Genomic DNA, 13,941 nt, shown 5'->3' with positions numbered 1-13,941 from the left:
ACGCACTTTTCTGAAGGATTAAAAAAACTTGAAAAGCGATTGACCAAGTATATAGAGCTCCAAGGAGATTATGTTGAAAAATAAAAAAAAAATTACCCAAAACAAATTGTTTTTATACTTCATTCTAAGGACTTATTGAACTACCCTCGTAGTTCGGTTCTTTATTTAGACGACTTTCTGCTTTTTGAAGATACATATCAGCACTGTGGGGTGAATTTAAAGACATCTAAAGAGTTGTTAGAAAGCTTAAGGTTCATAATAAATTGGAAAAAGAGTTAGTTGAATCCCGGACAGAGATGTAAGTTCTCAGGGTTCATTTATAATTTTTAATCTACGACATTAGAACTCACCCCTGGGGAGCGATCTCATATTCAGAAACAGCTAGAGATCTTTAGTAAAACTTTGCAGTGTAGGGTAAGAATTTTCGCACAGTTCTTAGGATCTATAGTAGCTTGTTGTCCAGCTATTAAATACAGCTGGGCCTACACAAAGGATTTAGAAAGACAAGCATTTTTAGCATTAAGAAAAAATGGTGAAAATTATTATGCTCTCATGACTGTTAGATTTAATCCATTGGACTTAAAATCGTGGCAATCATCTATCTTATCTGGTAATAACTCTATTAAAGCTCTTGTATTTCTCTGAGATTTTTTCTGATTCTTCTAAGTCAGGGTGGGGAGCTGCATGTGATAATCAAAAAGCTAGTGGATTCTGGTGAATGTCTGAACGTAAGCTTCACATAAATTTCTTAGAACTCAAAGCCGCCTTTTTTGGTCTTGACAGTTGTCTTGAATGGGGGGGGTGTTCAGTACTAGGACTTAAATAACACCGCAAAAGAGATTTGGCAATGGTGCGAGGAGCGCTATATTTGGATTTTTACTTCCTATACTAGTTCAAAAGATAATTTTGAAGCAGATGGCGAGTCGCGAAAATTAGAACCTGAAACAGAATTTGAACTATCTATTTCCGCATTCCATAAGATTGCCAAAACTTTAGAAAACCAGAAATCGACTTGTTTTCAAATAGAATAAATTCAAATTCCGTATTCGCTGTTTAGTATAATATTAAGAATTATTACAAAAATTAAAAGAGATCAGGTGGAGGGAATCATGATAGTACTAGACTCGCCAACCCAGACCAGGTATCCGTTATTTTATTCACTAATGATTTGCAAACCAATTAAATTTAATACAGATATTAATATTTTGATTTCGTCTGATAGGAATCCTCATCCGCTTTGGAACAACCTTATCCTGGTTGTAAGGTGGTTATCCGGGAGGCGTTTCTGAGACGAGGAGCCCCAGAGAAATCGCAGGAGGTCATGACTGGTTCTCTAAGCTCTTCTTCGACAAAATCGTATGACGTGGCACGTCAAAAATGGTGGAGATTCTCTGCCGAGAGATCGATTGAATTGTTTAATCCTCCGATAGAAGATCTACTAGCTCTCCTAAACATCAAATTTGCAAAGGGGTTGTCACATAGCACCATAAACGCCACAAGTTCAGCAATCTCATTAATCCCAGACTCGGAAATCGCTAAGGACCCTAGAGTGAAGCGTTTTTTAAAGGCATGTCCAGTTTGAGATCTTCAAGACCACGTTATGAGAGCACCTGGGATCCAAAGATAGTATTAGATTATTTTTTAGAAATACCTCCAAATGAAGAGCTAAGGTTAAAAGAATTATCGAAAAAATTAGTAACCTTGCTTGCTCTTATAACTGGTCGCAGAATGCAAACATTCTCATTCATGACGATTGTTAACATTAGAGACAGAGGAACGGAATTTGAGATTAAGATTCCCGATCGCATTAAGACATAAAATAAAAATAAAACACAGCCTTTACTATACCTACCGTTTTACTCTGTAGAAAAACATGTGCAGCTTCAGCCTAACACAGCTATCTTTTAAAAACTAGATCGTTACCTGATTTACAAGAATTGTTCATTTAATTCCAAAAGCCCTATGAGACTGTTTCTTCGCAAACTTCAAGTCGTTGGGTTAAAGAAACCTTAACTGAGAGCGGTATCGATACCGATATTTTTTCAGCTCATAGTGCACGACATGCGTCCACATCGGCCGCTAAAAGGCGTGGCGCTGATTTATAATTAATTGGAAAGACTTGGACAGACAGGTCTCAAAAGTTCGCCAGATTTTACGACAGAGAGATTGTAAAGGATAACCAGCAATTTGCTAGGTCTATCTTAGAGGGTTGATACACAGTCAATCTTAGCTTGTTTTAAATTAATTAATGAATTAATATATTCGTAAGGAACTCTTCGCATAAATATCTCGGAATGTAATAAAATTTGTAATAAATTTTTTTTATCAGATTGGTTGCCGTAATCTGCTAACGCCACCGCCACCGAAGAATAGATCAGTCTCACCCGGTATATAAATAAACTGGCCCTCTAACTAATTTTTTCATTCTTAGTTATGACCTATTAGTAAAGATTACGGCCATTCTTTAAAATAATGAATAGCCGAACGTGCGAAGGAAGCAGGAGTGCTTTTTTGTTTTTGGTTATTTTTTTAAACTGTGGCAACGCAAGCACAAAGTGGGGGAACTACGAGCTGATATATTCTTCGGTGGCGCTCATACAATTAGAATCGAACTTCACTTACAAGTAAGTTCATTCAATTATTTCATTAAGCCAAAAATGTTGACTCTTTTGCAATTGGGACTTTAAAATGGAAATTAGGGGAAATTGGGACCAATCCGGCTAAGGGACTACACATGAAGTTAATCGAAATGCATGTACTCTTTTCTATAAAGTGCTTGAGCGCACGTGTTGTGAAAGGCTCTTGCAAAAGATTCAAATTCGACGCCAAGTATATGACTAACCAATAAGGAATCGAGTCCTCACATTTGCGCGTTACTTTTTCGAGATGGTGCGAGATATTTCGATATTTGATATGTATGATCTTTTTAGAATAGAATAAAATCCGAAACACGCGTATTAGTCATAATTGAAGGTTCTTTTGTAGATAAGAGGTTATGAATGCTCCTTTAAACTCGTCAGATCTACGCATTTGAAAAAAAACATCTGGTTGAAAATGTTCCGAATTTAAGAAAAGCGAATTCAAGAAAAGCAGCCAGTAGACTAGCACAGGTATAAAACCTTTAAATTCTCATTATATATTCCTATAACCTGAGTCAAAGACCATAAAATTCGCATGTAATTACCTCACCCACTTCCCCATAATCCGCTTACTGTAACAAAGGTGACCAGGCAAAGTTAATATTTTCTTGGAAAGTTGACGAGTTTATGAACTTCGATCGAATATTGAACCGAATACTTTGAAAGCATGGCGCCACCTCTAAATATTATTTAAAAATTATTTTTTAAAATGGACATTAGTTTATCAGTATGAGGAACAGGTTTAGAGCTTAGGCCCAAAATGACAGACTTTCGATTTCTTATTATTTGCAGTAGGTGGCACATTGGCAGCAAGAATGGATTTTTGGATGGCAGTTTGAAATGCATCATTGATAAAAAGGGGAGTTCCGACAACTATGATGAAATGAACGCGGCTCATTTTGAAAAGTGGTTTAGGAAGGTGCTTCACAAACTTCTATCTAAATCTGTAATTATGATCGATCAAACACCCTGCCATACTATGATCGATCCTGAACGTCACAATCACACGTCCAGTTGGCGCAAAGCCGACATCATTCAGTGGATGGTGAAAAGAAATATATCTCTTCCAGTGCACACTGAATCATTTAAACATTTAACGAAGCCAGGTCTCCTAGAACTGCGCTTGCTTAACAGAATAAAAGTTTCAAAATCATGACGTCTGGACGTTGTGTGAAGCTGTCATGAATACGAATCCTCCAACACTCTGCGAAAACTGTGTGAAACATGTCGAAAAAATAGAAGAGAAGTATAGAGGTACTGATCAACGAATGAATATGCTAATGGAAATGAAACGCTTATTTTTAACGTTCGTGAAGATGATTCTAGTGATAAAGACCATTCTGAAGAACTAAAAGATTCAGATTTAAAAAAAAATTTCCGTCTTTCATAAGTAAGAAAATATCTCAATAATTTCAATTTGCGTATATGTGAAGAATGTTTTCAAAGTTTCATTTCAAAGTTTTACAATATTTTTAGTCTCTTCAATATACGAAAAATTCGTATCAAGTTGCCATTTATATTGTGGGCTTAAGGTCTAATTAGGGTCTCGCTCAGTCTCGTTCAAGGCCAGACTGAGGCTCAGAGCACAAGTTGGGTAGCACAAGCTGAGGAAAATCGAGTTCAGTCCCCTGAAAAAACGGCACCACGCTGGTTTCTGGAACTTCCTTTCCCATATGAAAGACTGACTTCAAATATCGCAATCTGCACAAAGACAGGAAGAAGCACATACTTCTTTAAAATTGTAAATTATTACAGATAGTTTAACTAACTACCTCCAATTTAAATCACTTCATTATCTTCATTAGAACTGAAAATAGTTCAGTTGCATATTTATATACAAAAAACGAACAGTTCTTTTTATATGTTGTAAATTTTCCAACGGGAGTTTGTTCAGAAATTTTAAAGTACCACCACGAATTTTTCAAATTTTTTCTATTATTTTTTCAATAAAAAACTATGCCCCAAATTTCACAGCCTTTAAAAGTTTTTAAATTTCCTTGGTTTTGTCAGATTTTCAGATCTGCAGGCTACAACATTTTTTTGGAATATTAGTTTTCGTCTCATTAACTTACAAAATTTGCACCTTTACAATGATCCTTCTTATATTAAGCTATCACTTTTTCTTCACTTACTTTTTCAATGCCAAAGCCAGATGACTAGAATTTTATCGTCGATAGTAGAATTCAAACATGTCGAACAAACACAAAGGCATTCTTTACTAAAGATGAACTTCACAAATGCTCTGAATGCAATAATAAAACACCTGAACAGCAAGGTTTTACCTATGCATTTTAACACAACACTAACTGCGTTATAGATGCAAACTCTTTTGTATTATGCATCTGTGGCAGTCGTTAGAACATAGCACTACAGAACTAGGCCTACAAAGGCAGTTTTTGCCTCAAGAAGGAATCGAGAGCCACCAAGGAAGATCAGGTTGGATATGGAAGTCAGCAAAGTAAGGTGCAAATTGGGTCATTTGACTTAATATAAGAAAGGAAAGAGGACCAGAAAGCTGATACATGTTACTAAATCATCCACCCTATGTAGATCAAGACATTCACACCAGCAATATTGGATGAAATTATAGACTTCCGAGGGCAGAGACTTGATGTTCTTATTACACCGCACAGACATAATGATGTGGCGGGCATTATATATCATCAACTTACCTTAAACCTAGGACCCTTAGAATGGATGCCTTTCTATAGGTATATTCCAATGCCCGTTTTAGAAAACGAAGATTGCATCTCATATTGGGATGTTACTATCCAGAAGGGTCATTTTATTCGAGCCAATCGACCCAGCATCGTGATGCGAGAAAAACAAGTGGAAGAGTCTACATCATCGACATTGCTTGTCCACTTAATCGAAATTTGCAGTCAAGTATAAAACCAAGACCCACAAGTATAGTGAGTTAAGGCATTAAGTAAACACCATATGGAGCAATGCAAATCATGCTTCTATACATCCCATTGTTATTTCGGCTACACGCAATGTGCACGCAAGATGCACTGAACATCTTGAACATTTATGAGTCAGTAAGGTATTGACAACAGCACAGAGGGCGGTTTTATTAAACATCGGACTGTTTTGACTTCTAGCGCTCAAGACCGCTGTGTAAGGATAACAATGATAAAAAGCGAACTCCAAACTACAGCATGGTCCTAATTTTCTACCTACAACATCATCGCAAAATATTTCATACATCCAATTCAAATAAACGTTTAACATCATTATCTCATCAGTCACTTGACTTAATCTGTGTGCTACACTAGCAAGTCCAAAACTTTTACATGAAGAATAGACGATATGAGAAGTTTTAATCATTATAAAATGATACATGATCAATTTTATCAGCTCCTGGACTATAATATACTCATGAAATAGAACTATAGATTGAAATAGCCCATTTGTGCGCCCTGGAATTCGGAATTCCAATCTATACAAAAAGTTAGTTTATCATGAGGCATTGATCCTCTGCAAGTTTTAGGTTGGCCTGACTTTGTTTTCGAGATTTAAGAGGCCGAATGTTTCACGTTATCCTGTCTATGGGTAGATTGTTACAACCCCGAAAAACACATTTAGGGTCAAAAATCAACATAGCAAAGAGAAAACTTTGGTTCCTCGCATTTTGAAAAAGAAAATGCAGACCAATCTGAAACTTTCATACGATTAAAGTCTCATAATAAACTTACTTTTAGTATAGATTGGAAGTCCGAATTCGTGGGCGCACAAATGTGCAAATTTTTCGATCATTCTTTTGTGGAGGAATTTTCATAATTAAGCACACTTTGAAGGAAACTGTGTGTGTCGTCTGTATTCCACGCATGAAAATTAAGGGAATCGCTAATTTCTGATTGGTGGCAAAAATGATCACAACCAATCTGAAGTCACCGGACGCGTGATAGGGACCCCGAAGTTTCAGAATTTATACATGCAGATATTCTACAGAAGGCTGAAGATTTCAATTTGGACACGCTGTCCAATATTTTTTTTATGTCACGAGCTTCCCTTTAGACGGGTTGCAAAAATCAGTATATAATACGCGCGCGGGTTAGCGATTCTCGTACTTGTATCATAATTTAATTTTGCAATATGATATTTTTCTAATTTTGTTGTGCTTCTTACAGTTCTTTCTTCTACTATTTCTAAAACACTTAAGATAAGATTATGCTTACGAGATATCCTCTGTACTAAAATTAGAGACAATAGTGTTGATAAAATTGTCCCTCATGATAACAGCACGAATTGATTTCCAGTCACTTGCATTCTCACCAAGTAGTAGACAAATAGATTCCAAAGCAACCTTAACGACGGCAGGTGGGTTCGCCATTGATCGCACCTCCACCAAATGTTGTTTTTTAATTGATTTCACCGCTGTATAGACAAAAATATCAGTATTATACTTTACTTTATAATAATTGCAGTTAATTTTCTTTACTATTATTAATTCATCATCATCGGTATTTCTAAAATGTTTCTTATATTCGACCTTTTGAAATTTTGAGCCCATCGAGGTGGGATGTCAATAAGGCGACTTTTTGTACTATTCCTGATTTATTTTTCCTCTTGCTTTTATGCAATATTTCAAACAAGTTAAACGGAAATAAAAATAACCTGTTTGCGTAGGTGTTTTTGAATTTAAATTCTATAATTTTGTTCCAAATTATTAAGCTTTTCGATAAATCTTTGTAAAAAATTGTGGATAAATAGAATATTTCGAGTTATAAGCATATTCTTACTCAAACCAATAGTCTTGCATAAAAATAGAGCAAACCAGTTCTTATGTTTTGCTACATTTCGTATTTTCTATGTGATGGATAAATTTATGTAGCTACAAAACACATATTTTCTTAATTAAAAAAAGAAAAAAGAAAATTCATACAAAATATTATTAGTGGCCCAATGTGATAATTCTAATCTCTGTATTGTCAATTATCATTTTTAGCTCTGCCGAAAAATACTTACAGGAGGAAACATCATTTTCAAAACTACCTCATTCTTAAGCGGTTCAATTAAAAGTTTTACTAAACTACAGCCAAATAATATAAGCAATATTAATAGGAAAAAAGAATGAGGTATATTAGTTGCTTTTAGTAGATAGCATAACTTTAAAGAACTTACCAGTTTGTGCATCAATAACGGCTGGTTCTACTTGTGCTAAATCTGCCATGACATCTTCTCTTTTTTGATCAATTGCTACTGTTTGAATAGCGAGTTGCTGTTGAATTTCTTGACTTTGAACCTTCTTTTTTTCTGCTTCTTGCTGATCTTTAACCATCTGCCTCAGTTTCGCATTTGCAGCTTCATTTTTAGCTTGCAACTCCTAACATTTATTAACACAATTATATATTCATTTTCTTCAATATTATGATGCATCATAACATGAAATTTATGTGCAGTAAATAATATGCGGATTTTCTCTAGAAGTGAACACGCATCAGTCGATTTGTTTTAGTGTTGTAGACTCAAAAATATTAAAAACCCAATGCATCTAACTTAAAGTTACTTGTGTTTTAACTGGCGATTTTCACGTAAAGAATACAAAAATTGCAGCCAATGCTAGCAATTTTTAAGAAACGTAATGAAGTTACAGTACTTGCTAAATATCATGCTGCGATAATTTTTTAATTTGTAAAAGTTCCTCACTATGCTTTTAACGATGGAAATTTTTCTATGTAAATCTACCGGGATTTTGGTGATTTGTATCTACCGTAAACTGTATTTCCCCTGAAACAAAGGCCAATCGTCTGCTTGAAAAATGAGGTGAATCTGGTTATTTTTGAGAAAGTGTTTTTTTCTTTCTAATACTTCATTAAGGGTTGCATATGGATTTTGCACCTTCACACAGGAATTTTTATTGAAGAACGTGCAAAACTAAAAAAAAAAGGTTTCTATTACTGTTCTTACTGCTAAACGACCTTGAACTGATTTCCGTTTCTTCTTACGCCTATCAATCTAAAAATTGTCACTATTCCGTAATACTTCTGTCTTATTCTCCTGCTTTAGGAGTTATTTTGTATGGAAGTCTCAGAATTAGACATTCTCCTAGATGTTCCACCTTCTTCATCCCTTCGATGCATCATAACGGTCTTCGATTGTCTAAAATCTAATAAGTCAGAGAGACATGAGAAAAATACTGGATCAATCCGGTGTTAAATATTACGCGACACAAAAACCGACACACATACAGTTTAAAGTTTGCCGTAACGAAAACCATAGAGTTTCGCCGGAAGCAAGTATCATTATAAAAAATTGCACCTGCACCCGGGAAAATCGCGGTAAGGTTTCAACTGTTACCACATCTGAAGAACGTGAAATAGGTGGTTATATTCTGCAATAGACTCAATACGACGACCAGGCAAAAGTCTCATGCTTCTTCTGCAGAGAAGAAGCGATCAAAGGATGACAGTTTTCTACTTTAATTTCGCTTACAATCTACTTTAATTTCGTTACAATCGCTGTAGAAATATGTGTTTTCCGCATGAGTGAAATACCTGGTTGGTATGTGTTCTAGGTACTCGGCGTATACACGACACGATTTGCACCTATCACTGGGAAATTCTTGACGTTAATTTCGGTCACGGTATACTAAGACGGATGATCTTCTACACTTGTGTGAGATTGGAGATCCAGAAGTCTGCAGCCGGATTGACGGTTTGGGATGTATAAACGCGGAACGGACGAATTCATATCCAAGCTCTTCTGACTATGTGGCGATATCAAGGGCCATAAGCTCGTTCTTTGTCCATTAAACCATCTCAAACGAAAAGACTCTGGACGGCAAGCATATTCTTTGCAAATACCTTCTTAAATGCCAACAGATTTGAAGACCAAATCCATTGAAAAAGATGCTTGTAACTGCTTCGAAGAGAATCATTAACTGATGTTACGCCCTGAATGTGGCTTCGAGGCACGCCCAGGTATTTTTCCTGCTCTGAGGACAAATTCAAAGGGCGTGTAATTAAGATCCGCTTTACAGATGTCGTGATAGAACTAGTATTTCAATTGCCGAATTACTGTGGTGTATTCTGTGCTTCGTAATTTTCACGCGGATTGTTCTGTTTAATCGTCCAAAAGAGTACGTGAGGACAGGGATGGCATAGGTGTTGATTGTCTTGATCTTGTTTCCAGAGTTAACAGAACCCTTTAGAAAAATCTGAATCTTGTAGTGAAAGCATTGTGACATCGATCTCATGCACCAAAGGAATCTTCTTAAAAGATAGCTGTCGTAATGCATATTAATCTAATTATCCTTGTTTGCCAATGATCAAAATACTTGATTCATGTACCCGAAAGTATCATCGAACGACATATAAAGTCAATGATGCGAGGGAAGATTTTGTATATTTTTAAGACTTCAGGCAAATAGTCATATGTTACGGAAGGAAACATTTGCTTGTAGACAATATATGCCACGTGTAAGTTTCTTTGATGTTTAAGAGCTTGTGTCATGGCAACAGCGTCTATGCCGACTAAATCTTTACTGGCCCACAAATTTCTTAAAGATCCCTTTTGTTCTTTTGTAAGGATGTCATTCTCGTCTCTGTGAGAATATACTTTATTTTCAATGACAGCTGTAATAAATTTAAAAATTGTTAAAAGACAGGCTATCGTTCTAAATTCAGATAGATTTTAAGCGTCTTGTTTTTTAGGCAAAATATACGTACTATATTTGAGCAAAAAGCCTGGCACCAGATTTTGTTATTCGATGATCTTCTGAAAACACGTTGCCAACGCAGGATGCATACTCGTCAGGTACTTGTACAAAAAGTTGTGGACGATGCCCGGGCATGGACCTTTCCAGTTACTTGTCCTTTTCAAAACCGTTAAAAGATTTGAAGCTGTCATGTGATTCAGCCTCATTTCAAGTTTATTGCTTGTTCTTGCTTCTTTTAGTTAGAACCACGGTGTGTCCAAATTGATTCTGTTAGCTTTTCCCCAAATACCCGATCAGTAGTTAGTCATGTCTTCCAAATGAGGGACTTCGATGTCGTGCTAGTTATTTTTCTTTACACTCAGATTACCATAGACCCTTTTTCATCTTCTTGAAAGGATCGATTTTGTTGCCTTCTTATACTATTTTATTTGCCGACGCAGTATAGCAGTAAGCACTCCAAGTTTCTGCCGTTAGAAGTCTATAATTTTATAAGATATTTCTGGTGTCAATGCCTCGATGTACCAAGGGTGGATGATTTTAGTAAAATTCTGTAACAATTTTCTGGTTTTATTTCCTTTCTTATAATGAATCCATCGACATAATTTGCACCTTACTCTGCTGATTAGCCCTGACTAGTTCTGCGGCCCGGTGTTCTTGTACTACACATATGTCATAACAGCTATTTCAAAAGCCGAAACGAATCTGCGTGCAGATATTAAGCGTTTGTGGTTATCTAGATGCTACTGATTTATTCTTGTGGCTAACTTTGTGTATGTTCATTTTTATCGCCTTCTTGGTTATTGTACTTCTGCTCTTGCCTCTGGCTGTATTAGGCCATCTGCCTCTGGAGGACCATCACCAGGTTCAGGAAGAACATCAATTACCGCTGCTTGATCATGTGACGCAGCTTCCTCTAACTGATGTTCATTTTCGGCGCTTTATATAAGGATACTTTGCATTAGATTTCGTTCTAAAGTTTTATACTTTTTAGGTTTTCATTTCAAACTTCACGCTTTCGTTGTAGAGACGAACCAATTCCTCTTCCATTGTAATATCCCACTTGATGATCTCCCACGGCACTTTTGTTAAGGTGATTGGCTGCATTGGTCGCTGCATCAAGTCATCTAATAAGAGCAGTGTGTATAATTTGACACATTGGGCAAAGCCTTGTTTTTTACCTTATTATTCACTGACTTGGTTGCAGTTGTACTTTTGCATTAATAAATGTTTAAAAAATGCATCATATTGCACACCCTAATTTTTTCTATTTATTTTGATTTGATAAAGTTTCACATGCAAAATGTATGTGAAAAAATCACTCTTTTTTAGTTTTTGGAATAATTTTTTAGGATTCGGGAAAAATTGAAGAAAAGTATAGAGGCTTGTAGAGAATTATCCAATGAAGAATTTCATGTATCAGACATAAGTGGTTGACACCCCGAACACACCCCCACGAGTCCTCGAAACTACCCTTGAAACCAAAAGTGTCAATTCTTCATGAAGTCGACTTTTTGAGCACTGCATTCTCGTATTTTTTGAACTCAAAATTATTTAAATGGGTCTAGTGGAATATTTATCAACATTAGTTGATTAATTTCGAATTATTTAAACAAATGAAATATGCTTCAATAATTTTTTTTCGAAAATTCTTTTCTTTTATAAAAATTATCAGCACTGTCTAGTGGAATGTTTATAACCATCGAAATATTAATTTTCAATTATTTAAACGAATAGAATTTTTTTAAATAATTTTTTTTATTACAAATAATTAATACTTCTTTAGTGGAATATTGATCTGCATTTTTTTATTCATTTTAATTGTCTGAAAAAAATCCATTTTTTATAATAATTTTTAAAAATTTTATAAAAATTATGATTGTTTATCTAGTGGGATATTTAATAACATTGTTTAATTAATTTAAATTATGTAGTCAAATTCCATTTGTCTAAAAAATGTATTTCAATTTATTTTAATTTATCAGAAAATTTGAAAAATATTTTGGAAAAATGATTGTTTAAACAAATTAAAGGTTTTTCAAAATAAATAATAATTTGTTTATACAATTAAAAAATACTTTAAAACAAATTCATGTTATTAACGATAATAAATGCCAGTCAGGCGAATTTTTAGGAAAAAACTATTTTTTAAACAAATGAAATTTGTTTAAATAATTAAACAATATTCATAAGTATTCCAATAGAACAGTAATAATTCTTATTTCTAAAAAATTAATTTTGAAAACTAAATAAATGGTAATAATTTTTAATAAAAAAAAAAAGAAATTTAAAAATAAAAATTATGCAAACAATTTTAATTTGTTTAAATAATTTAAAATTAATGAACCAATGTTAATAATAATAATAACAATAATCAATTTTGGCGCAGGGATATGGCGACCCCATTGCCCAAGAGCTCTGGCTCTTGCAGTCAGCCTTGTTGCATTGGGTTAACTCCCCAATGCAACGAATTATGCGGTTCCGTCAACAGTATCGTGCACTTCCACCCACAATAGGCCTCTCTCGGATGGAGGCTTTGGTTTAGTTGGGAGTGGCAATAGGACCGAACCGAGGCACAGTGGTCTGGAATAGGAATTTACTGTTCATAATCGCCCACAGGTCGTATTTCTTAACCGATTGAAAAGTTTTTTTTAGAAATGCTCAGCAATTAATTTTTAAGAGAATTGTGGTAAGCTTTTTTTTATTTTTTTTTTTCATAGAGCAGCAATTAATAAACAAATATAATGACAAAATTGACCATTTTAGCTTTGAGAATTTTTATCTCAAGAAAAAATACAGATAGAAACTCACTATCAGCCGGAATTATTGCACATGCATTCATAGAACATAATTAATTTTAATCATATTTAACTTAATTATTATAAATAATTTCTATAAACAAATTCTTTATAAACGAGTTTTTCTCATACCTGAATTGATTTTTCTGGACAAAAGTGATTCACTTGTCTTTAAGACCTTTTATATAATTTAAGCTTTATCAAGCATAAACAATATAGATTGCTTATAACAATTTAGTTAAACGAGTCTCCTAATCGGCCGTTTCCTCGTAGAAAAAAATGTTTTTTTCTTCAATAATTACACAGGCCCACAAAAAAAAACAAAAGTGTCTGTGCAATTGACCAGACCTATATATTCTTATGTATTTTTCGACGCTGAATCCGAATTTGCAATAAAAAAGTAGGGTCCAGCTACTTTTTTATGGTGTTTTGATCGAAAAACCTCATTTTTTACGGTTTTTTCATGGTTTTTTTAAAAATAAAAAACAAAATAAAGAAAAATTTTATTTTTTTGACTTCAGAATCGAATTCTACGGGAAAAAATACATCGAAAACCATGTTTTGATTTTTTTTTACAAAAATTTCAACCCACCATACGGCGATGAAAAGGCAGAAAATCGCGAAAAGTGAAAATTTGCTTCAAATTTGATTAAAATGACATTAAAATCAATTTTTACGATTTTAAACCGATTTATAAAGATTGAAAATACTTTACTGGGGGTTTTTGAGGTCGCTGATCACAAATTTTAAGTCATTTTTTTCAAAAAAACAACTCCTAGTCGGCGTAAGTGGACAATAAACGTGATAAATTGATATTTTTTTCAAAAAATCGATGTTTTGGATA

The 13,941-nt window shown here is 34.4% G+C and overlaps 1 protein-coding gene across 2 annotated transcripts in view; it reads right to left on the bottom strand.

Moving 5' to 3' along the window:
• LOC117168858 (dynein heavy chain, cytoplasmic) overlaps nucleotides 1-13,941 on the bottom strand; it is a 318,168-nt gene that overhangs the window by 57,455 nt on the left and 246,772 nt on the right. For both annotated transcript variants that reach the window (XM_033354725.1, XM_033354727.1), the window contains 2 exons: nucleotides 7,767-7,968; nucleotides 6,821-7,019 (listed from right to left, as the gene is read on the bottom strand). In XM_033354725.1, coding sequence (XP_033210616.1) covers nucleotides 6,821-7,019; nucleotides 7,767-7,968 — 401 coding nt within the window. The remainder of the gene's footprint in view (nucleotides 1-6,820; nucleotides 7,020-7,766; nucleotides 7,969-13,941) is intronic.

This window comes from Belonocnema kinseyi, chromosome 3, assembly GCF_010883055.1.
Source record: "Belonocnema kinseyi isolate 2016_QV_RU_SX_M_011 chromosome 3, B_treatae_v1, whole genome shotgun sequence".
Lineage (NCBI taxonomy): Eukaryota > Metazoa > Arthropoda > Insecta > Hymenoptera > Cynipidae > Belonocnema > Belonocnema kinseyi.
The sequence above is the reverse complement of the archived record's forward strand: the minus strand, read 5'-3'. Positions and strand labels throughout refer to the sequence as shown.